The sequence below is a fragment of the Larus michahellis genome, chromosome 2, assembly GCF_964199755.1.
Source record: "Larus michahellis chromosome 2, bLarMic1.1, whole genome shotgun sequence".
Classification (NCBI taxonomy): domain Eukaryota; kingdom Metazoa; phylum Chordata; class Aves; order Charadriiformes; family Laridae; genus Larus; species Larus michahellis.
Window position 1 is genome coordinate 1,389,900 of NC_133897.1, and position 25,244 is coordinate 1,415,143.

Here is a 25,244-nt window from a genome sequence, read left to right on the forward strand (position 1 = left end):
GGGTTGGTTGCTGAACCTACGTCTGTGCTAGTGGCTTGAGTTGACTTAAATCCCCATAAATAGAACCATCCGTTCTGCCAGTCCCCTTGCTCTCCCGCTCTGAGAAGCAGACAAGCTGAGGATCACAGAATCACATAATAGTAGGGGTCGGAAGGGACCTCTGGAGATCATCTCGTCCAACCCCCTGCCAAAGCAGGGTCACCCACAGCAGGTGGCACAGGAACGCGCGCAGGCGGGTTTGGAATGTCTCCAGAGACGGAGACTCCCCCACCTCTCTGGGCAGCCTGTGCCAGGGCTCTGCCACCCTCACAGGAAAGAAGTTCCTCCTCATGTTGAGGTGGAACTTCCTATGGTCGAGTTTGTGCCCGTTACCTCTTGTCCTGTCACTGGGCACCACTGAGAAGAGCCTGGCCCCATCCTCCTGACACCCCCCCTTGAAGTATTTATAAGTGTTGATAAGGTCCCCTCTCAGCTGTCTTTTTTTCTAGACTGAAGAGACCCAAATCCCTCAGCCTTTCTTCGCAAGAGAGGTGTTCCATCCCCTCAGCATCTTCGTAGCCCTTTGCTGTCCCCTCTCCAGCAGTTCCCTGTCCTTCTTGAACTGGGGAGCCCAGAACTGGACTCAGTGCTCCCGGTGTGGCCTCACCAAGGCAGAGCAGAGTGGGAGGATGACCTCCCTCCACCTGCTGGCCATGCTCTTGATGCCCCCCAGGATGCCATTGGCCGCCTTGGCCACAAGGGCCCATTGCTGGATCACGTAGTGCTTCAGTTCCTTGTGTGTAAAGTGAAGGTACAATAATACATCTCTACTGAGAAGATAATGGCAATGACGACGATTCATCATGAGATCACTCTTACTGTACAAGTGCCTTTTGGGAGCGACTGGTTGATAACGGTTGGCTAAAAACTCTTGAGCAGTGCGTTTGTAGTAGCAGCAGAAGTTCTAATGGTGTTCACAAGAGGTAGACTCTTACGTAGTGCTCTTAATTTAACTGTGAAACACAGCTAAGGCTAATGCCGTGTTTTCAAAGAAAGAGAATAAACTTCTCATTGCATCAGGTGTACGTGTTCTTGACCTCGCAAAAGGCAAACTTCCCAGCGTCTCTGAAGGGAACAGTGGACGTTCACAAGGTACCGGGGTGATGTCAAAAGAAGCTTTGATTTTTTTTTATTTTTTTTTTTTTTGGATTCTCATGCTCCAGAAACAGCACATTAAGCTGATTTGGATTTAGGTCTGAAATAACAGCACAGCTGTTGAGAGTGACATTTCTCTGTCTCTGAGCACTTGCTTTTCATCCAGAGATGGATTTTGTATTCTGGAGAACCAGAGCGCCTGTCGGTAGCACTGTCCCACTTCAGGCTGCAGGTGCTGCTGCTGCTGTGCCAGCAAATCCTTCTTGGGTTATATCAATATATAAAGAAACCACTGTCTGCAGCCCTCCCAAACTGCAAATACTCCTTTAACGTGTCCAGTCGCGATGGATTTAAAGCAAGCTGAAGAATAATTCTAATCTACTTCTCTCAGAACGTTTTATTAAACTGCTGTTTTAGAATAGTCCTTGCTAAAATTGATTTTCTAGGAAAAAGATAAATTTTCTTTAATACTCAATTTAGTTTCAGTGGAATCTCTTCTGCTTTGGGCAACTTCATTGCAGGAACTAGATCGTTTGTTTGTTAATAAAATCTGAGCAGTTTGTTGGTTAATTTTCATCTTCAAGTTAGAGTATTTTCCTATGAACGGCAAGTGAAGAGTAAGCGGCATCAGCGTAAAAGGACGATTGCATGGTAGGTTAAAAGCTGAATGTACAGGAGGAAAGATTTGCAAAGAATATATTTTTCTGTTTCCTTTAAGAGTAACAATTCTTAAAGGACCATTGTAGTTCTCCAGATTTTAACTTGCGTAAAGTATGTGCCATTCTGTGAGCTTCTGTCTGAAGTTACCCTAACAAGCCCCGTATTTCTGACATGTTGTTATAAAATGGAAGGGTTTTTAGTCTTGAAGCCATTTCCTCACTTAGCAATAGGTGGGTCAAATCTTGGGTCCCGCAAAGAATTTGCATATTAAGATCTTAGAAGCAAAAAATGAGTTGACTAATTAAGTTCTGTGTATTCTGGTGGTTTACTTGCATTGTAATTTTGCTTTGCAGTGAAAACCCTCTTATATATTGTGTTACATGCCACGGATAACACAAAAGGATCTTGTTCATTTGCTGCTGGTAGAACCCCACAGGTGCAATCGCCCCGCAATCAAAACGTTTTGGGACCAAATTTCCTTGTTTAGGTTGAAATAAATTGCATCACTTCCTCTAATCCTTTGTTTAGGAAACGTGAGAATGTGATTTCACAGGTTTCTGCAGTGCTGTTTACATCGTCAGGCTGGGAGTTCATGCAGAATGGGAGATTCTGCTAAAAGAACATTTAAACTTAAATACTTCACCTGGAATGGCTATGGAAGAAGGAAAAAAAGTATCGAATAACTAAAGCTGAATTTCCTGTGATCTTTAGCTTAGTTTATTTTATATAATGCATGGCATCTCATGTGGTGTTAGTTCTGCTCTTCCGTATGGGGCTGGTTTTTGCTCCGTATTTCTTCCTTGGACTGCAAAGGGGAAGAATTAGTTTTCAGACAGGGTTTAGTTGCTCCAAATATCTATGCTTTGGATTTTATTTTCCCTGTGTCCCAGGTTGGTACTAGCTACGTTCTTGAGTCGTCTCCTGCCTGACTTGCGAGCACTAGTAATTGCTGTACATCCAACTTCGGAGCTGGACTCAAAGCACTTGTACTTCCATCTTCTGAGTATATATATACCATAAAAGCTGCTTTCTTTGAGCTGTTGGTACTCTGCTGAACGTTCGCACTAAGTAGGTTGGAGAATAAAGATGCTTCTGTGGGAATACAGAACTCGTGAAAGAACGGGCTGCTGCTCCGGACTTCTCAGAGTTTGATTAGGGTATTTTGATCGATGACTGAATTTTGTAATGCTTTTATAGTGCAGCTTTGCTTATTTGATGAAATTAGCAAATTTCAAAGGGCCGTGCTAGAATAGTAGGGTTTCTAAAAAAGAATAAAAATTAAAAAATATGCCTTGCTATAGATGTTCTCCCTCAAGATAGTCGTTTGAAGGTGTGCAGAGTGCTCCAAGGGTATGTAGTATTTGGCATCTGAATTGTGTGTTTTTGTTACAGTATTCACGTGATCGAACGTCGGGCTCTTCCTGAATTCTTCAATGGAAAAAACAAGTCCAAGACTCCAGAAATGTAAGTAGAACATGCGAATATGTTCTACATCTTCATCTTCTATGAAGATGAGGGCGCGGCAGGATGGAGGAGTTCCGGTTTCATGATACCTGTGGTCGCTTAGATATGCAGGTGTTAAGCAGGTGTTGTCTCTAGGGGCATGAAAGGAGGAAAGAGCACCTGTACGACCACTTCTTGTAGTTAGATAGTGTCTCTGCGTTATTGTAGTAGAGGTAAAAGTTTAAATATCAAAGTATTAGTTAATAGTGGTTATCCAGGTAAAATAAAACTGGCTTCTCCCAAGCAATATTGGAACAAATTCTTGAATTTTCTTGTGTGGTACAAGACATGATCATCTTCCAAAGAAGTCTGAAAAATTTCACGATACTGTAGAAACTTAATAGTCCTCCTTATTTTTTGCTCTTTTCTCATGCCATGCTATATTTTGAGACTCGGGAGTTTTGTGTGTAAGCACTGATGACCGAGTTTGTTGTAGGATGCCGCGTCAGGCTGGGGAATGGATTTTGCACAGTTATCTGTGTTGATTTCACGGTTCCCTGAGCAGCTGATGGGTAATTCTGAAAGTGCAGGTGAATCTTCACAGGCCTGAGATGTAACTCTGTTTTCAAATATTAGGGAGTCTGATTTGAATCAGAGAGCTGGAGTTGGGCATTGCAAGAAGAAAAGTATTTTTTTTCTTATATAGTTGCTCAAACCCTCTAGTGACATTTTAATTCTGGACATGCCTATTAAATCTAGGAGGAGTTCTCTCAGTTGAATTTAGATCTGGCTTGTACCTATCTCATCTCCTTGTGGGATCTGGTGTCTAATGCAGAACTTAATTGTTCTTAATTCAAAATTACACACGCGCAGTTGTTTAAACAGCTTCCCTGAAGCTGTTTAAAATAATAATAATAAAAAAAAAGCTGATTATTGTCTTGAGGTATTGCAGGGCTTTTTCATACATGAAGTGATTAACTTCTGATCTGCCTTAGCCATGTAACAAGATAAGCTGCTGATTTTGCAGCAAATGTGCTCACCTTGAGAATCTACTGCAAGGCTTGTTACGTGTGTTAGTGAAAGTACACCTCCCCCTCTCTGAGAATTTTCTGTTGTAACAGTAAATTTAGTTATTCAGAGCAGTCTTGAAAGGTGACTGATTAAAGGAAGGTGGTCAACATCAGGCTTTTGAACAATGTGCTTGTTCCTATTAAAGTTATAATCCTAGAACCTGAGAGCTCATTAAAAAAAAAGTGATAAATTTGAACATAATTGTATGCTTGTCGGCTTGGACAGTGGAGCCAGGCTAGGCGTGTTCCCTTCATATGGGTATTAAATCTTGGTCTAGTTGCAAAGCTTTTGCGGATTTTTAAACCAGGTGTGGTTTTTTTAATTACTAAATGAAGCATTTGAGGTGTCTTCTCAATACATTGTCTTAACATCAGCAAAGCCGGGCACTTTCCGTACACAACGTTTCTTCAAACTGCCTTTTTTTTTTTTTTTCCTCAGTTTCTTCTTAGTGAAAATGATGTCGGTAATATCATCCTGCGTTGGTTTGCCGGCAGGTAAACGAGGCAGACGTCAGAGAGGATGTTCTTGTGCTTGAATCTCCTCTCCTCAGGCGTGATGGATATTTTAGTGAGGCTTCTGATCTAGTATTGAGGTAGAATTTAGAAACTAGGGGTTTTCAGCCAGGAGAAGAGAAGGGAGACCTTATAGCAGTTGCCTGATGCACAAGGAGGTTACTGAGAAGATGGAGCCACGCTCATTATTGAGGTGTGTGGCAGCAGAAAATCAGTCAAACTGAAACACAGCAAGTTCTATCTTGATTATAAGGGGAATTTTTTAACTCTGAAGAAGATGAAGCACTGGGATGGGGCCCGGGGAAGTTGGGAACGTTCTTCCTTGGAATCGTTCAGGCCTTGCTGGAGAAAGCTCTGACCAATGTGGTCAAAATTCAGTGCTGACCATGGTTTTGAGTAGGAGATCGGCTTAGAGACCTCCTGAGGTCCCTGTCAGCCTGAATGATTTTGAGTCTCTAGTCTTTACGCACAGCTTCTCTACGTGTCTGAGTTGCAGAGGTACCTGTAGCTGCATCATAGCGATTCCAAAATGTGTTTGATCCAAAGTGTATTTGACACTAACTCTGCTCCGTCAGTTTTAGTGTTTGGCGTGTTTTTGTTTGGGGGTTTCTAGGACTTGGTGTCTAAGACTGCGAACAGATTGAACGGTGAAGGATGCTCATCTTTCATATTTGCCATTGATGTGGTCATCACGTGTAATCCCGTGCTTCCTTTATCAGTTGACATCACAGACTGGTTTGGGTGGGAAGGGACCTTAAAGGCCACCCAGTGCCACCCCCTGCCCTGGGCAGGGACACCTCCCACCAGCCCAGGTTGCTCCAAGCCCCGTCCAACCTGCCCTTGAACCCTTCCAGGGATGGGGCAGCCACAGCTTCTCTGGGCAACCTGGGCCAGGGGCTCACCCCCCTCACAGCCAACAATTTCTGCCTCACATCTCATCTCAATCTCCCCTCTGTCAGTGGAAAACCCTTCCCCCTCGTCCCACGGCTCCCCTCCCTGCTCCAGAGTCCCTCCCCAGCTTTCCTGGAGCCCCTCGAGGGACTGGAAGGCTGCAAAACATCAAAACATCAGGTCTCCTGATACTCATCCGCGAGCTGCTACTGGTTTTTGCCTGTGAGTGAAGCAAATTAGGGCCTCCTCCCAGTCCTGATGTTACCCTAGAAGTGTATTTTTGTTGCCATTTAGGGATTGTAGGAGGACCATGTGGTGTTGGCTTTGTGTTTTCTTTTTAAATAAAATAGAATCATCCTTCGGAATGGAAATGTCTTGCCTCCAGCTCAGTTTTCAGGCCAAACAAAATACCGCGTTTCAGGAGCTCGCACAGGTTCATTCTTGTGACAGTGGTGCCTGGGGGGTGGTTTCTGTCTTAAAAGGGATTTTAACTAAATACTAGTTGACTTTTCTTTCTCGCTGTTGACACATTTTAGCTGATGGGTCGTGTCATTGTCGGAAACAGGCTCCCTTCAGGATAAACTTTAGGGATGTTTCTGTCTTAGGCTTCTCTCTTCACCTAGTAATGTGACCTTAACTAATAAATATTAAACTAATTTCTGCAGCCAAGACTGCTTTAAAGCACCTATCCTTGAGCAGGTGGTAACCCGCTTCTCTCCAGGAGCACTCAAAAATGTTCCTGAATGTTCCTCAATGGAAGAAGCTCCCTTTTTGTTTCTTGCCTACCAAATGTTCATCATGAAGCAACCTAACACCTAGTCCCATAACTTTTTTTCCAGCAAGTTTCACATACAATTTGGCCAGAATGAAGATGTGGGATTTTGGCAGGAATGTTGTACTTGCAGCATCTGTCTGCTTGTGTCTTGCCTGTGAAAGGCATCGGTGTTTCATCTCTGCGTGAGTTATATTTTTGGTTACCCGCTGCTTCTGCACACTGCGTATGACATATTCCCATCCTGAATTTTCCAAAGGCAGAAATCTGCTTATAATACACTATTTTGAACACATCCTTACGTAGGGTGCGCACTTGCGTTTGGCAGATTGGTTTTGTTCCATCCAAAGAAAAGGGCTAGCCATAATTTTATGGTAGTTTACTTTGTTGTGAACAACTTGTATTAGGAAGCATTAGTACATTCCAGAAACTTACTGAAAATACTGGAAGAGGCTGCGAAGCAATATTTACAGTGCGGAACCCCAAAATGCGCTTGCTTAGACTGTTGTGCACTGAAATACGGGAATGTCACGGGGGTCATTTCTGCTTTAGCTGTCCCAGCTCAGCGAGGTGGGAGCGCTGTGCTGGCTTCTGGGTTCTTGCCCTCTGCTTTTCAAAGATTCTTTGCTTTTTTTTTTTTTTCAAGGATTTTTCTCCATTTTGCTGTTCTCTAACCTTTCCTTACCGGTCGTCTTATGCATTAAAAAGTCCACATGTAGAAACAGTAGCATTCCATCCAGTGCGCTACTTCTAGTTTTCTGTGCAGTTGTTTTCCTTCCAGGCTATTTGACATGGATTATTTAGCCTGTTTCCATAGGAAGACCAGACCCCATTAATTTATTTCTGCAGCTAGTAGTCTGGCAAGCAAGTATTTGGTTAGTGACCAAGCTACAGCAACTATTGGTGCGATTTGCAACTTAATCGTGCTTTGATGTTCTGCTAATCCAAACACCGATAAAATCCAGAATGAAACAATTTGAAGAGATGGGTCGTATTCAGTATATACAAATAAATTCTACTTTCCTGGGCTGCATCAGGAGAAGCGTGGCCAGCAGGTCGAGGGAGGTGATTCTCCCGCTCTCTTCCACTCTCATGAGACCCCACCTGGAGCACTGTGTCCAGCTCTGGAGCCCCTACCACAAGAGAGATATGGACATGCTGGAACGTGTCCAGAGAGGGGCCACGAGGATGATCAGAGGGCTGGAGGACCTCTCCTATGAGGAGAGACTGAGAGAGTTGGGGTTGTTCAGTCTGGAGAAAAGGAGGCTCCGAGGAGACCTTCTAGTGGCCTACCAGTATCTTAAGGGGGCCTACAAGAAAGCTGGGGAGGGTCTTTTTAGGATGTCGGGTAATGATAGGACTAGAGGGAATGGATCAAAACTAGAGATGGGTCGATTCAGACTGGACGTTAGGAAGAAGCTCTTCACCATGAGGGTGGTGAGACACTGGAACAGGTTGCCCAGAGAGGTGGTGGAAGCCCCATCCCTGGAAGTCTTTAAGGCCAGGCTGGCCGGGGCTCTGAGCAACCTGATCTAGTGGGAGGTGTCCCTGCCCATGGCAGGGGGTTGGAACTAGATGATCTTTAAGGTCCCTTCCAACCCTAACAATTCTATGATTTTTACCTATTGCTTTTTGATACTGATCCTTAAATTTCATCAATAAAAAAAAATATCTGTTGGTGTTCGCTTGTCAGTAATACAAGTGTTTGGAGAAGGTGAGTCCTAAAATACATATTGTAAACTTTGTCAGACATCAATGTACATGAACTACCTATTAATTGTCTTCCAGATACCTGGCTTACCGCAACTTCATGATTGACACCTATCGCTTAAACCCTCAAGAGTACTTGACCAGCACTGCCTGCAGAAGGAACCTGACCGGAGATGTGTGCGCTGTCATGAGGTAAAACCCACGGATCTTTCAGCCACTGCCTTCACTTGAACAAAAAGCAGTAGGAGCTATGTTAGAAATGGAAGTGCTGCAGTATGACAGCGCCGGTGTGGACAATAGCCATCGTGCTGTTGATTAGCAGTTTCCCCACTTCTTCAGTAACCAGGCTATTCTCTATTTACAGTACTCTGTCTGCTTGCTGAACCATGCCTACAGAGTTTAGATCTTAACTTGTGATTATTTAGGTTCTACTCTTTAGTAAGTATGTGGAGTTTTTTTAGAAATAACAGTTTTGCAACTGGGTTATGTCAGTTTTATGGTTGTGCAGCCCTTACAGTCCGTACACGGTCTGCAGATGGTTCCATGTGTGCAGCCCTAGCTTTGCTTTGCCTTGTCCTTAATTAAGTAATTTCCTGTAATCTATAACCAAAAATGTCGTGTTTTGTTTTATGCAACATGCTGAAGTGCAGTCATGTCTGCACAAAGCTCGTGCTATGTGATGTGTATTGCTGTGCGTGATTACTGAAGGATTATAGAAGATTCTGGATCTGTATTCGATCCTGAAACATAAACTCCTTCTTTTGCTGTCTCCTTTCTGCCATGTCAAGCATAAGCAAGGCTTTAGTTCTTAAGATTTTCAATTTGTTCCATAGAGTACATGCTTTCCTGGAGCAGTGGGGTCTCATTAATTACCAGGTGGATCCAGAAAGCCGTCCCATGGCAATGGGGCCTCCTCCTACCCCTCACTTCAATGTGCTGGCTGATACACCCTCGGGACTTATGCCTCTCCATATCCGCACTCCGCAGGTGAGCCCTGCAGGTCGCACCAACGTCGTTTTGCCTTAGCTCTAGCCAACGTACATCTCGGTTGAGTAATTTGTGTGTGATTTGCTGAAATGTTCGCTTTTTGTCCATCTAGGTTGAGAGTTCCAGGCAGTTGGAATCTCCAAAACAAATCTGCTAGTGTTGCGTGCAAATCATATTATGTAAAGTCATCTCGGTAGAGTCATGTTCAGCTTATTTGTTCAGTCCGTGTTCTGTTTAACATTGGTCTGAAAACCTTGAATAACTTTCAGTTCCTGCCCCTCTCACCTTTCTCTTGTCATGTTTGTTCACAGGTTCCAGCTGCTCAGCAGATGTTGAGTTTTCCTGAGAAAAACAAAGAGAAGCCTACTGATCTGCAGAACTTCGGACTTCGCACAGACATTTACTCAAAGAAGACTTTAGCAAAGGCAAGCATTTTAACATTTTTTTTCCCCTGCTCCTTCTATTAAACTTTCTTCCTCAAGTGTCCTCTGCTAGGTGACGTTGAGACGACCTATGTTACTCTTACATTCCTGCTCTAGATTTCTTCTGTCTCAGTGTAGGATGCTAAGATACACGGTTGTGTTGGATACCTGAGTTTGTAGAAATACAGACATGTACCTGTCCCAAGCTACTCAACACTCTCAGTCTTCAGACGCTTAACGCTCGTTATGTTGTTGCATATTTTGCCTGAATGGTTCAGAATCAACAAACCATCCAGTTCAATACAGGAACTGGGATCTTTCAGCAGGGTCCTTAACGATCCTGTTTTCCAAGTCTGAGCAGGGTTTTCTAGACTGAGAGAACTAGAAAGCTGCTTGATGACAAAAGGTGTCACAAAACCATTGCAGGGGCTGTTTGCAAGGGCATGTAGTAATAGGGCGAGGGGCGATGGTTTTAAACTAGAGCAGGGCAGGTTTAGATCAGATATTAGGATGAAGTTCTTTACACTGAGGGTGGTGAGACACTGGCCCAGGTTGCCCAGAGAGGGGGTGGAGGCCCCGTCCCTGGAGACATTCAAGGCCAGGCTGGATGAGGCTCTGAGCAACCTGATCTAGTTGAAGATGTCCCTGCTCCCTGCAGGGGGTTGGACTAGGTGGCCTTTAAAGGTCCCTTCCAACCCAACACGTTCTATGATTCTGTTTTAGCCCTGTCGTTGCAGTGTGTTGTACTGGATAGTTAAGAGTTTTGAGATGTCATTGTGTTGATGTTGGTAATTCCATAACCTGTTGCTTTTAATTCCTGGTGCCTGATAACCCTGCGTGTACCCAATAGTGCTTGGAGCTGCTGCAGCGATACCGTGTTACTGCTTCAGCGTGGCCTTCAGTCTGGAGCTCTGCAGTGGCTCTTGGCCTGACAACAGGCTAATTCTATGTAACTGACTTCTGAAGTACAGTGTTCATTGTCCTAAAAGATCATGAGATAACTATTTAAAAAAAAAAACAAACAACAAGACCAAAACACAAGAGATCAGGATTTATTTATAGAGCCTGATTCCATATCATGTTTTATGGAGTGACTTTTTCACTTAGAGAGGTATAAATATTCACCAAATTCATAAATCTCTTACTGGTTCTAGACTCTGCTTCTGTTTACAAGCATCTGTACCGATGCACTTGAGCAGATTTATCTGCAGAAGTTGATTACCGTTTTTGTTTTGTGTGTGGCTGTTGCTTTTTTGGCTGTTCCTACCAGCCTGTTTGAGATCTGATCAGCTGCTGGATGACTCACTTTGATTAATGTTCTCTGTGGGTTAATGATCTGTTTGAAATGCGGCTTGAGATAAGATAGATTTCCCTATCCTAAATACCCTTTTCCTTTTGGCGTGGTATTGCACAGAGACATCCAATCTAGATAAGGTTCTTTCATAAGCAGGTGACAAGCATCTTTTGTCTTTATTTGACATGTAACGGATTAGGGTGTCTGTAATTAGAGAAGGGGAAGCTTTCACCAAAAGTTCTGTAACTTTTAGGAAATTTCAGGAGTTAACCGCGAGCTATGGATTTGGAAGCAGCAACCCTTGGAGCAAGTGATTACTAAGTATGCAGATTATCTTGCTGTAATTACGCTGTCTTTTCAGATAGCTCATCTCACTCATAAAGATCTCTTTTTTTTTTTTTTTTTTTTTTTTAATGAGTTACTGATGAACTTTTAGATAGATGAAATGCTTTTTGGACCAGCATGCACCTACGCAGCCTGTCTTGGAAGCAGAAGGTTAAAGGGGGCTGAAGTTACGTTGACGTAAGCCCCGTTCCCTTCAGAAAGGAGAGAATCCCAGGTGTGCCTCAATCGAGTAATACCATCTCCTCCTCCGGCTGTCCGGCAGCTGGTGAGGAGTTAGAGATTCTGAGTGTCCCTTGGCTGCCGCAGTCCTTTGGTGTCACCTGTAGAACGCGCTCTGTAAACTGCTCTCTTCCTGGCTTAATTTTACTGGCCAAAGTCAAGCTGACCAGAATGCCGTCAGCACTCCTGCCTGTTTTTATGATTTAGGAAGATTCTCTTTTCTGTTTGCTGTATGCGCAGGCAAAGATAGCTGGAAGCCAGGAGAAAAGGGTACCAAATCACTTTGCTTTAGCTTGGAGTAAAAGAGGAGCTGCAGGTTCTCCTAGACGTGTTGGGAAGGTGGGATCCGTAACCCCCAGCCTCCGCAGAGGCTGCAGGAATGTCACCTGCGTGCCTTAGCTACACGAGTAAATCCTGTGAACTGAACCACTGTACGAGATAACCAGGGCTAGGTTAGCTGTGGTAGGAAGGCTGTGAAAGGTACGTGTGTGAGTGGATTAAATAACAGATTCTTCCCCTTTCCTTCTTAATATTTTCTTCTAAGACGTTCTGTGCAAAAAGACCTGTATTTCACTTTTTTTTTTTTCCCCTCCCTGTCTTTTGTAGAGTAAAGGTGCAAGTGCTGGAAGAGAATGGACAGAACAAGAGACATTGCTGCTATTAGAAGTAAGTTCATGGAGGGTGGGGGCTAAGAAACCCAAACGTGCGGGTTTAAAGCATGTATCGCATGCTTTAAAAATCTATGTATGTTAGTAATTTTTTTGAAGTGGTGTGAGATGACAACTGCATGCTTTTACGGAAACCGGGATAGCAAAGCAAAGTTTATAGTGGGAAGCAAACTCTTGAGACCCGAGTGGTGTAGCTGGAGGAAGGGTGTGGTTGAGTATCCGTGTGTACACGGCTGCCTTTCAGTCTGCTGGGGTGATGGCTGTTGAACTGGTTAAAGGTTACAGCTCTCCCTCCAGACCGTACCGCTTTATTTGACCATCATGGCTACAAGAACGTTAGTATTAAAAGAGATGGCAGTAACATCTGGGTACTAGAGGAGCTTCGTGTACTTTGAGTTCCATCTGACTCGTGTCTGCAAACCAGAAGGTAAGTGTTGAAGAATGTTCGCGTATACTCAAGAACAGATCTTGCAGTGCAGAGAGGTCTCTCCATTAACAGAAGTTAATAACGGTATGAAATTACTGCCCTTATCTGCCACTAAGATGAATATTTTTGAAATTCTGATAAATTTAAAGGTTTCTGGCTATGCCAGAACATCTTAAGGGAAACTGCTAATTTTTGAAGTTGAAACAGTTAAGAAACAGATGACTCCTGCCACTAAGAAGGGACGCTCTTTATTTAGTAGCTCTTTAATCCCATACGTCTGCCCATTCCTTTTGTCACACAGCTGCACTCCATGTATTCTTTAAGCTTTTTCTGGAAGTCTACAAGAAATATATATGAGATGACTCAAATCACATTGGTACTGTAAAAATGAGGTCAAAGAACTGTTAGCGTGCTAGAATCCGGTCTTTGTCCCCACCTTGCTTAGTCTGATGCTCTTGAAGCACACGGTAATTGTCGGGTCTCTTGGATTTCCAGTCCGGGATGAAAACCATCGCGGGAGGTGAACTGCAGAACTGTGTTCCAGTCTTCTACACTCGCATCAGGGCAGCATTGTTTTCCCTAGTGCTTCGTCAGAAGAAGAATCTTGGTGGCCTGAAATAATTAATGTGCTGCCACTTCGTATAAAGAAATTATCGTCTACCTAGTTTTCTTTTCCAGGAACATTTTCTTAATGTAGAGGTTGGGTCGTTGATTTTTTTTTTCCCTTTTATGTAATAAGAATGCCAGTTTGTGGGTGTGCGTTCATGTTTGTTTTTACTTGCAGAAGGAGCTTAAACCAGACTGCAATTGCGTGATTGTTCTGCCTTTTTTGTCTTTACATGTGTCAGTAAACCCATTGAAAAGTTAATTTCATAAGGAAAAGCGTGGACAATGGGTCCTGACAGTGCTTAACGGGGCTGAACAATACTCAGCTTCTGTGTGTGGCTTCTTTTCTGAGCTAGCCAAAGCGCCTAATCAGCAGCGTGCTTTGATTCAGCCTTCGTGGATATAGAAGTGTTCATCAAATAGCCAAAATAGATTGTAATTTTTTTTTAATGTCAGGTTGATACGCACTGTTTAGCCAATGTTTTTCTATTGGCACATGGAAAAAACTTTCTTATGGGTTGAAAAGAGCTAAGATGTCTTTCATGCTGTTCCTGTATGGAGAAACAAGACTAATGTCTTGATACTCTGGCTTCTTTCCTTACGAGTGTTAATATTTAAAATTCATTCTTTTGTACAATTGTAGCTTATGGTCACACATAGCAAGTAGTAGCCTAACGAAATAATCCAGACGACATGTTCTTCTTTGTTTTTTAAAAAACAAACCAAAAACCCCCTGAGTCTTGAGATTGCACTTTTATTTAATGTGAGTTTAAATTAATAATGTTTTTGTTCTTCATTCTTCGTAGATTTAACCTATGAATAAATCAGTAAAGAGTATATCAGTTCAAGCATAAGTAATTCCGCTATAACAAGCCAGCTCAGTCCAATTAAGTCCTTGGGGTAGCTTTAGGCAAATATATATGCGGTGAAGTTCCAAAGAATAAATCTTATCTAAAATAATTATTGTCCTTCCGCCTGTTGACTGAATGAATTGGGGGGAGGAAATACCATTTCCCTCCTAGAGTCATCTTCCCTGCCACACTGCTTCTCCGTATCTCCACAGAGCGCTATTCTTGCATAGTTAAGCGCGTTTTCAGCTATTTATAGCAAGGACAGCTATTGTGAGAGCTAGTTTGTCTAGCAGAAAAGTGACAAGCAATGAAGGAGAATGAGCAAAAAAAAAACCCAAAACCCTCCATGGCTGTGAAGAGCAAAGCTGATCTAATATGCTAGTGGGATTAAAAATGGATGTACAGTGACACGTACAGCACTGAGATGGCATTAGGGAAAGGGAAATGAAGGTTGAGTGTTCAGTAAATACTTCGCCATGAGTATGACCTAGTGAACTAAGCACTTCCTCATTGCTGTAGACACTTGGGCAAGAGCAGACGGAGGGCAGGAAGAACGGTTCATAAGCACTTGGGGACCAGTGACTCCTGCGGTGGGGACCAGGCTGGCCAATGTAGTCTGCGTTTTGTTCGTTCCTGAACCAGCTTGCTCTTTCCATTGAGCTTTCAAAGCCCTTCATGTTGTCTAGCTGCTGGTCTTCAACAGTTCCTGTGTTGTTCTTCCCATCCAGCTAAGCTCCGCTGGAGCACAGCGTTCCCCTAGTTTGGCACTTTTTGTTTTGAGGGAAAGCTCCCTCAATGACCCTGTTATCTCCATCTGGTATATCCAGAGATATACTGGGGTTTCTTCCCTCCTCCCCGCCCAACTGAAGCAGTAAGAGCTAGATTTGAGAGAGAGAAACTTAAAGCTTCAGCCAGGTAAGGCATAAATTGCTTTCAGATCAGGGGGGCCAAAAAGCTTCACCCGCTGCAGGCAGCTTGGTCTTTTTTTCTCTGATTTCTTCAGTGCCTGTGGGATCTTTAACACTCTTGGCTTTAACTCATCTGTCCTTTCGCTTAGTCTACTTCCGCAGCTTTGAAAATGTCTCAGCTTGCGGTTTTTTCCCTGACTGACCTTCATCCTTCATGACGTGCCCAAGTAGATTACTTTGTCTTTGAAGAATTCTTATAGCTTGTGTTTTAGCTGCAAAAATACTAAAACATTTTTTTCTCCATAACTGCTGTGAAGAAAATGGTATGTTCAGGAACTCCTGGATTTTTTACAAAACTTTTAGTGTTGATGAAAAAGGCTGATTTATATATAGGTGAATAAGGGGAGACTTTAGAGCCCCTTCCAGTCCCTCAAGGGGCTCCAGGAAAGCTGGGGAGGGACTCTGGAGCAGGGAGGGGAGCCATGGGACGAGGGGGAAGGGTTTTCCACTGACAGAGGGGAGACTGAGATGAGATGTGAGGCAGAAATTGTTGTCTGTGAGGGGGGTGAGCCCCTGGCCCAGGTTGCCCAGAGAAGCTGGAGGGGTTCAAGGGCAGGTTGGACGGGGCTTGGAGCAACCTGGTCTGGTGGGAGGTGTCCCTGCCCAGGGCAGGGGGTGCCACTGGGCGGCCTTTAAGGTCCCTTCCCACCCAAACTATCCTATGAATGTCTTCTGAACGCACAATCTTCAAATATATATATAGAGAGAGAGAGAGTAAGTTGTGGAAACGTCCCTTCCCAGGTTGGGGACCATGAGGCTGCTGTCTCAGTTTTTATCTTCTACTTGCCAGTAGTAACTCTGCGGACCATCCAGCATGTTAACTAGTTGTGTGTACTCCTCAGACGTGTTGGACGTATCCTCCTCGTGATGTCTGACAGAGATAACCCAGTGGAGTCGCCCGTTTGCTCCAAATTCTGCCTGTGTGCCATGAGAGGTGGTGCATGTGGGAAGCTCAGTCAGTCTCGCGTGGTGCTGTGAAGGTTGAGGTTTCTGGTCATTCTCAGCCTTGAGGGAAAGATTTCAAGTATTGAAAAGCCATTAACTTCATTTGTTCTTAACGTGCACGCTTAAGCGGACATAGTGCTTATTTAGGGAAACTCAGTTGTCAAGGGGAGTTAGTTAGGGAAGAAGATGATTTTTGTGTCTTCTGAAATACGTTATACCTGCAAACAGGAGCCTTGAAGGCCAAGGCATCCCGTGTGGCGACCAGCAGGGCCGTAAGGACGTAGTGGGGGTCTCCAGGCAGTCTGATAACGCCTGCTTCAAACTCTGGTCTTCCTCTTCTCCCAGTCAACGCTAAAACGCCTGTCGCTTGCTGGGAAGCAGTGTGGAGCTAATTGCCTTTGTTTGTTGTAGGGCAAGCACAGCGTAAGTCAAAAGCAGCTTGACTTCTCGGCCAAATATGTTAAACTCCAAAATAAAAAGGGGATCTTGCAACTCAAACAGGTAAATAGGCAGGTGTTTACCACCCTTGCTCAGGCCTCTGGTGTTATTTTCAGAAGGCTTCTGATACGCCTTTAAATTGTCAATCCCGTTTTCCTTTTTAAGTTTTAACCTATTTGGCGGAGAAGTCAAGCTGCTTTTTCTAGGTGACTGGACCATTAATCATCTCAGAAATGTGAAAGTTAACAGTTCGGGATATTGCAGTTCTTACTGTATGCTGTCCAAATGCTTAAATAACTGAAATAAAGAGTTTTCCGGAGGGGAAAAAAAAAAAGGTGTTAAGGGATAATATTCTATTAGGCTTCCACTTGGGGTTTTTACTAATTTGTTAGGTTTTAAAAAAACTAGGTCAGAGACTGTTGGACTCAATCTTAAACGTCTTTTCCAACCTAAATGATTCTATTCTACATCTTCAGTAGCTCATTGTCACTATGTTATTTTGTTGAGACTTTTCTTTAGTAACTGAGCAACTTTTCTTAAGTAACAAAAGCGACTGAAACTCGCAATTACAAAGTCTTTGATTTAATCTGAAAGTTTGTATTTTATCAGGTGGCTTATCTACATAATAATGTCTTGTTAATTGGAATGCTTAACGCAAATCAGACTGGTTAACAATTGCTGGAGAACTGATCTCTTCTGGCTTCATGATACAGAATATTTTCCTCTTTTCTCCCCTCTGGTGTATTGGTTTGATGCTCTTTCATTTTCATAACATCTGTGGGATCTAAAAACTGGACTTCACCGTCATAGGTAGTGTATGCGTGTGAAATAAAGACTGTTCCTGCCCCAGAGAGCTTGCTGTGTTAAAACATAAACGGGAGAACGCAAGGGTGGCCTCAGGGAGAGCAGTTACGGGAATTACAAGAATCGCTGAGACTTGGTAGAATAAGCAAACTTCTTTCTCTGTAAAACTGTTCGTGTGAAAGCAAAATGGGGAAACACTAACTATGCAAATATTATTAGTAAATCCCAAATCTTCTGACGGTTCTTTCTGATACAGTTAACAGCATAAAACTCACGTGATGATCCCAGCGGTTTAAATTTAACTGATGTCCCAGTGAGACGTTCATATTTCTTCCGCAGAGTAATTTTGCTGCCAGAAAAAATATGATGTTAAATAGTTGCCTGATCCCCATTTATTGTTCCATCACCAAAATAACTAGCATTGAAAATCTTTTTTGCATAAAGTAGGGCTTTTGGGTTTTTTCCCCCCAGAGTAGTCAGTGCATATACAATGATTTTTGTCTTTTGCAGGCTCTGGAGATGTACAAAGATGACTGGAACAAAGTCTCCGAGCACGTTGGGAGCCGTACCCAGGATGAGTGCATTCTCCATTTTCTGAGACTCCCCATTGAAGACCCCTACTTAGAGAACTCGGATGCGTCCCTGGGCCCGCTGGCGTACCAGCCCGTCCCTTTCAGCCAGTCTGGCAATCCGGTCATGAGTACCGTCGCCTTCCTGGCATCCGTGGTGGATCCCCGGGTGGCATCCGCCGCGGCGAAGGCTGCGTTAGGTATGGCTTTGCCCCAGCAGTGGTTTTCACTTTGCTTTCTCTTAGTCTGCTCTAAAAATTGACTCTTTCTAGAGTTCCTTAAGGATGAGTAGTAAGTTGTAAAAACAAATTTGCATGTATGGAGAAAGCAGGTCTACTACTACTCGGTTTTGTGCTCTATTGTTGCTAAAACTACCAATTTACAGGCAAGTTAGAATAGCTCTTGAAGGCCACCGAATGTCTAAAGATGGCTTGCGTTCCCCTCTTGTGCTCACCGACTAGCGGTAGCGCTTGCAAGTGCCGCCTGGTAGTTGGTGTCGCTGTGACCGCTGTCAGTAGTTTAACCAGGGGTAAATGCACCACGCTGAAGAGTTTTCCTGTTTTACTTGCGTGAGATTACCTGGCACAGCTGTGCGTCCTCTAAAAAATTGGTGAAATAGTTCCTTTCACTTTTTTCCCTATTTTTCTACGTGAAAGACAATTTTATATAATTGGGAAGAGACTCTTTCCCACTGCATTCGAGAGGGAAAATTAACTACCTAATGAGAGGAGGAGGAACTTAACGTATTTGAGAATTCATTTTGTCACAAGATTTACCTATGCATTGATCAGAACCATAACTTTTAATTTGCCATAAAAACCTCACAATATCACGTTTTCTGTGTCATTTTTAACAGAGGAATTTTCTCGAGTCAGAGAAGAGGTTCCACTGGAGCTCGTTGAAGCTCATGTAAAGAAAGTACAGGAGGCAGCAAGAGCCTCTGGGAAGGTGGATCCAACATACGGGCTGGAGAGCAGCTGCATTGCCGGAACAGGTCCAGATGAGCCAGAGAAAATCGGTAGGTTGTCCGTCAAAATGCAGGAGTTTCTGCAGAGGAGGTCTCTTAGGCGTTTTCTTCTGACTCAATAAACTGTAAGTTCACCTCCGAGATGGGAATCGCAGGTAAGGGGAGCGTGACAGGTCATTCCATTTCGGCTTGCTGTAGGATTATTAAATCTTGACACTGAATTAATGAACTTAGGACTGGCTTTAGCTTTAGCAGTTTGTTTTCTTACTTTGACTAAATCTGTTGCTGGGGACCCATGGAGTTGAGGTGGCAAAAATACCAAAGCAGAACATTTCACGCCAGTTTTGTGGGTGTCAGAGTAGTTAAGAGGGTGCTGCCTTTCTAGCATTATAGTTATGATAAAGCAGACGGGGCTTTATGGGCTCTTTGTGCTCCAGTTGACCCTCCAATGTTATATTATGCCTTTTGGTCACCAGTTTTCACGTAAGTCTCGTACTCTCAGAACATGCTAACTGTGGTGGTGGCAGGTAAGGAACTTCTTATTAAATGGTGGACTGGGACACAATAACACCACGGTTCTTGGCTCTGGTTCTTGTACATTACACTGCCGTACTAACAAGATCTTGTTTTAGAGCTCGGTTTCAATTGAGCTATTTTCTGGAGTATTCAACAGATACTTCGGTAAAGTCCGTTATCTGGAACTTTGACAGTTGCAAGATGTTTATTCATTATGGAAAGTAAAACTTGTAGGGAGTGATAACTCCCTGTAAAGTGAAATCACGTTGTGTAGCTCCTTTCTCTTTAACTCTAATTTGGCCATCCTTCAACAGTAAAATGAGCGGACACGCATGTTTTGCTACGTACCTACGGACTTTCTCAGACTTTCACCTCTTGAGTTTGGTACAGATCGACTGACCTGTCTGTAGATCTTTATTTTTCTCTCCAGCGTTGTTGGCTGCTGTTTTGTTCAGCTTATCACAAACCATTTTAGTGAATTTAGTGACGAGATATTTAAAGGCACGTATGGCTTTGGGTAAAAGTGGACAGGATGTAATCTAGATTGACTGGAATGTTTGATTTGGGCTGTGCTTGTGCATCTCATAGTTGACCTGCTGTCACCCTGTCTAGAGATGTGAGCAAGGTGCCAGATTGGGTGATGGGATCGTAAAGGACCCATTGTGTGGATCCAGGCGTAAAGGATTGCGTGTTCTCGTGCTGTTCAGTTTTCAACTGCGAGTCATACGGGTGAAGACGCACGTCTGCTATTTATGGTACTAGATGTCCGTTGTAAAACTACGCTTTTAAATCAGATTGAAAAGTAGCACTTAGCTCATTAAGATATTTTTAAACAGAAAAGAAGTTAACAGGCCTCTCAATCATAGAACCATAGGGTTGGAAGGGACCTCTGGAGATCATCTAGTCCAACCCCCCCCTGCCAGAGCAGGGTCACCTAGAGCAGGTTGCACAGGAACGTGTCCAGGCGGGTTTGGAATGCAACAATCCAACAATCCTTTTGTTGCATTTTTCAGTTCCATACTCGGTGGGACAGACTTAATTATAGAATCATAGAATCACTTAGGTTGGAAGGGACCTTTCAGATCGTCAAGTCCAACTGTTAATCTGGCCCTGCCAAGGCCACCACTACCCCATGTCCCTCAGCACCACGTCTGCCCGGCTTTTAAATACCCCCAGGGATGGTGACTCCAGCAGCTTTGGGAAGATGTGGATTATGCGCTGAAAAGGGAACACTGCCGTGGGGAATATCTGCTGCTCCCTCTTCACAGCGCTCTGTTACGCAAAACTGCCAGCAAGCATCGAAGCTCTGTTGGAAGGGCAAGGCTTTGGGGTTTATTTTCAAGTCTACTATAAAACAAATCTAGGTGTTATTCCATCTGGGACTAAGTTTAATTTGATAGTTGGTTTAAAATAAGCTCAGCTTAAGTAATTTTTTTCTTACTGGGGCTTTGTTTCCTTTTTCCACATGCCCCAAGGACAAACTTCACTGCAGTATGTGAAGGACCTAACACACCTGCTGCATTGAGTCTTCGTTCTTAATCCTGCAGCATGGCCGTGGAAGTTCAGCATTGCTCCATCGTTGGTGGTGTTGCTGGTCCCTAGGTTAGCCCTAGCTCTAGGAGAATTTGCACACAAGTTGCAAATCGAGGTTTTTGAAGTGCTTGTCTCTTAATACGGGGAGTTGGAGAGCAGATGACCATAACACGATTATTTGTGAATGAGCTGTGTGGTGGTGAGTTCTATAAGTAACACTGTCCTGTTATAGTTAATGCGATTTGTATTGGGCTGTGACTAACGGAATAAATTAGGACAACAGCAGATGGTTCTCCCTGGGGGAGCTGCTCAGCAAGAGTGAACTGGGTCACTCAACAATCTGTGGTGCCTTCCACCTCCAAAACAGCTTTGCGCTGGGGGGCATGAGGGAATCCAGCGCTCGCAGAGGTGTGCGCGGGACGCTGGAGTGCAGTGTGGTGGGGTGCAACTGCTGAAACGGAGCTGGTTTTGCATGGGTAGACCAGAAGTTTTGTATCTAAATGTCGCTATGGAGAACTAAAAATATCTACTATGGGTTCCCTACTAGAATTGAAGTTCATCAGTTGTTATATTTTAGAAATAAAATAATATAGCTCCATAATAATATAAAAACTCTTAATACAGGTGAATTATAAGCCATGTGGGATGCTAAAGGGGAAAATACGACTGGAACAGATTGCAGGAGCTTATGTTAATATCCAAGAGTCTCCTCTTTTAAGTCTTATTTGTTAGTTTTTCAAAAAGCTGATGATGGTTCCTTTTAAATTGCTATAGTGAGGCTTCGGTAGAGTTAAGCGGAGACTCGAGCGATTCAGAGGCTGTGGTTAGCGTGGTAGACACCGGCTTTGGCTTTCCAAGAGAGTAAATTCCCGCTGTAGGTCGCAGAGTAGGATAGATGAAGATGCACTACATCTGTTTTAGTAAAAAATGAATTGAGGAGAGCATCCAAGGGATCCTGGCTCTCCTGGCTGGTGATTAAGCTCCAGAGAAGGGAGAGATTCAGTACGCCTGGGGTACTTAGGAGTTTCAATTAAGTCTTCGCTGAGTATGTGTGCTTTCTTAATGGCTTTCCAAAGGTGATTAACTACACGGAGTGCATACGTGTGCACTGAACGAGGCGGTCTCTGAAGTGCCTGTGTTGCAGGCAGTTACTTGTGCATTTTAGGTCTTATTCTAACCAGTATTTCACTGAAAGTGTTTCCTCTGACACAGCGTATGGGCGCGTCGAGCTGCAGCTCGTCTGTGACAGTAAGCACTGAGGGAACGGGGGGCCCAGTTACTGTCTCCGCTACAACTGTAAGCAATTTAAATGGATGTTTGACTTTAACATTTTATGGATGATTTTTGTATCATTCTCAAATACACAGACTAGAAAACTACGCACAAGTATATGTACACAGGAGAAGTTATTTTACTTCATTCTTGGCAGGATGATTTCTCTTGCGGTCTCCAGGGTGTGCTTTAACTCAGAAATAACGCAAACGCTGCTAAAAAAACAGCCTCCGAGCACTTCATTCGCTGTGCATGTGTGCAGGTGCCTGCGAGCTGGTTCTGCACCGCTGGAGGGTTGAGTCCATCGATCCTCTGGCGATGGGCTCGTGCAGCTCGCCCGAGAGCCGCAGCAGCTTTCTGTGGGCTCTGCCGCCTCCTCCCTGGAAGCCCATCGGGTGGTTGTGCTGCACGTCCGCGGGCTGCGTGAAGCAGAAACAGAGGCAGCTCTGGTGGCTGTGGAGTCCTGACTTGCTGTGGAAAATGTACATTCTGGTCTAGATAATAGCGTAATTATCATATTCGTAGCCAGGATTTTTCCATAGCTGTAGTATGTTTCCTCTCAATTAAATATTCATATTCGAGCCTGACTTTTGACAGGTTGTGTGTGTTGCCTCAGTGAAAACAAAAGGGACTGTGACGTCTTGAGGGCATCTTTAAACTATTTGCTGAGCTGAAGCTCACCCTAGTGATTCGCTGCATTTATATGTGGGGTTTTGCTTATTGTTCTTCCGATGACAACGGAGGTTCCGTATCTGCTTATGCTGCAAGTGTCGGTTTGACGGTAATGCAGCAAATTCTTACTGTGGAACTGGTTTTATAGTTTTACTTGTTGACCTAAAGTCAATTTAGCTTCTCTGTAAAGTCACTGGGCTTTGTCAGAAGTCCGTTATAAGTTGTTTGTGTAATAGAAAATGATGCTCCGTGATCTTGGATGTGCAAAACAGAGCAAGCTTGCGTAGAGACAGAAAATATTTGCTGCTTCAGGTGTGGAGAGGGGCATGGAGAGGGGATGTTTCCTGGTCTGCAAGCGGCTCTTCTTTCTTAAAAGATGTCTCGTGGTGCCTCACAACCATCTGCCTCTTGCCAATTTAAGAAATATGCTCATTTGCTTCCCCTGAAGAGCGTTAAAGAGCATCATTGGTGCCACATATGAGGGATTACAGGTTCTTTCTCCTTAAAGTTAAATCTTCCCCTTTTGTAACAGGGACACGTGTCCCCAGCTAATCAGTTCCTGTTTGCATTGTTCGTTACGTATTTTCATTAACCTTGTTAGATCATACAGGAAAACCGGTGTGGTTGTGTTCGTATCCAGCTGAAAGGCAAGAGTCATTTCTGTCGTTCTCATGCAGAGTCAAATGTTTTGGGTTTTTTCTTATCTTTTCGTATTTGAATTAGGGATTAATATTTAGAGGGCTCTTAATTTTTTGAGGTACTTTCAATAGCCTGTAATTTAGAAGTAAAAAACCTGCTTCAACCCAGGTAAACTTATTTAACCCCCAAACTAATAACGGACAGCTTTCCTTTTCTTTGTACGCGTAGTGTTTCGGGGTGGTCCCCCCGGTGCACGAGAGCAGGATGGCTGCTGCCTGCCGAGGCGTAGCGCTGTCACTGCGAATAAGGGCGTAGTAGCTAATACGAGAAAACAGTTTTCAAAAACCATCGGCTACAACCTGCCTAAAGTTGTCATCCTAATTTTAAAATAACATTTATTATTACAGCCAGGACTAGAAAACCTAAGTTAAATCAGGATGTTCGCGGTAATCTTACTGTCACGCATACATACCTTCTGACTCTCTTTGTAGCTGAATGTGTCCCTGTGTAATATAAAAGAACGCTTTGTTTTGGAAAGTGTCCATCAAATGTATTGTGATGCAAGGGGAGAGTGCAAGGATGGTTTTCCTTACTGTGAGATGCTCTATGTGTTTTTTTTTTTTTTCTTTGAGAAGATTTTCTCTAAAGAGGGGGTGGGAGGGAGTTTGTCTTTCTGGAGTGTCCTGTTCACCCTGGAATTGTCTTCGCAGCGGTAGTAGCTTCACAGCTCTTACCGTGGTCTGCACGTTGGTCTGCACATCTGTCCAGACGAGGGGCTGCCCCATCCCTGGAGAGGGGTTCAAGGCCAGGTTGGATGGGCCTTGGAGCAACCTGGGCTGGTGGGAGGTGTCCCTGCCCGGGGCAGCGGGGTGGAGTGGATGATTTTCAAAGGTTCCTTCCAACCTAAACCTTTCTATGATTATATGAAATAAAAAAAAAAAAAGGAATATCTAATAAAACTTGCCCCTGTACTTGCAGAGAATTAATAGCAAACACTTAGAATCTGTGATAACGTTTGATGTGTAGGACACTGTAAACCTACGCAAACTCATCCTGCGCTCGTGTCCTCAGCTGCCGCAGCGACTCACGCGTTGCTGGATGCTGCTTTTCTGGAAAACTGTGCCTTAAGATGGCAAGCCCTCAAACGCGTTGTAATCAGAAAACAAAACACGTGTTCATAATTGAGTTCAGAATGGAAAGGGAGTTCAGGCTTACCTAAAAGACACGAGAACAAACTGATTTTTTGGGTAGAGGAGGAAAGTTTATGCTTTATAGGACTTGATTTTATGGCATTCTTAGGGGCAGCTTACGTGGTTATTGCCTTACAGCCTTCTCTCAAATGTGATTCAGAATCTGTCAAGGAGTACTCTCACCTGTGATGTTTGCGTTCCTGAGCAAATCGTGTGCAGTTGAGTGACAAGAACCTGCTAGGGAATTCCCCCCCCCCCCCCCCCCCCCCCGAGTATAAATGCGAAGCTGCAGGTTTCTGTGGGAGCTCCTTTGGAGCAGGAGCCTTCAGCAGATGAGATAGACCAGTGGTGCTGGTGCTCACTGCTGGTATGGGATGCTCGGACTTGAATCTCTGCTCAGCCTGGTTCCAGACTGGAGAACATGAGCTCCAGGTTCTCATCTTCCAGAAGAGTGAAGAAATTATCAAGTCATTAGCTTTTCAGAGCCAGAAGCCTCCCCGTTTTGACTTGACATTGTCCACAGACTAGAGCTTTTCCAGTCTGTTTCACTCTGACTTGGAGTTTTGGTGGAAAGTAGATCTTCAGAATAGCTCCACTTCTCCCTGTGGTTAAGTTTTGGGTTGTTTATACAAAATTATAGACTTTTTTCTTTCAATTACGCTGTATCCCAAGTCTTGGTGTTTGGGTTGTGTCACAGCAGAATGAAAATTTGCGTATTC

The 25,244-nt window shown here is 43.8% G+C and overlaps 1 protein-coding gene across 2 annotated transcripts in view; it reads left to right on the plus strand.

The window, feature by feature from the left end:
- Positions 1–25,244, plus strand: part of SMARCC1 (SWI/SNF related BAF chromatin remodeling complex subunit C1) — a 97,985-nt gene that overhangs the window by 36,519 nt on the left and 36,222 nt on the right. For both annotated transcript variants that reach the window (XM_074573831.1, XM_074573832.1), the window contains exons 15-21: positions 3,187–3,258; positions 8,272–8,385; positions 9,027–9,180; positions 9,492–9,605; positions 12,067–12,126; positions 17,678–17,936; positions 18,593–18,754. In XM_074573831.1, the coding sequence (XP_074429932.1) occupies positions 3,187–3,258; positions 8,272–8,385; positions 9,027–9,180; positions 9,492–9,605; positions 12,067–12,126; positions 17,678–17,936; positions 18,593–18,754 (935 nt within the window). The remainder of the gene's footprint in view (positions 1–3,186; positions 3,259–8,271; positions 8,386–9,026; positions 9,181–9,491; positions 9,606–12,066; positions 12,127–17,677; positions 17,937–18,592; positions 18,755–25,244) is intronic.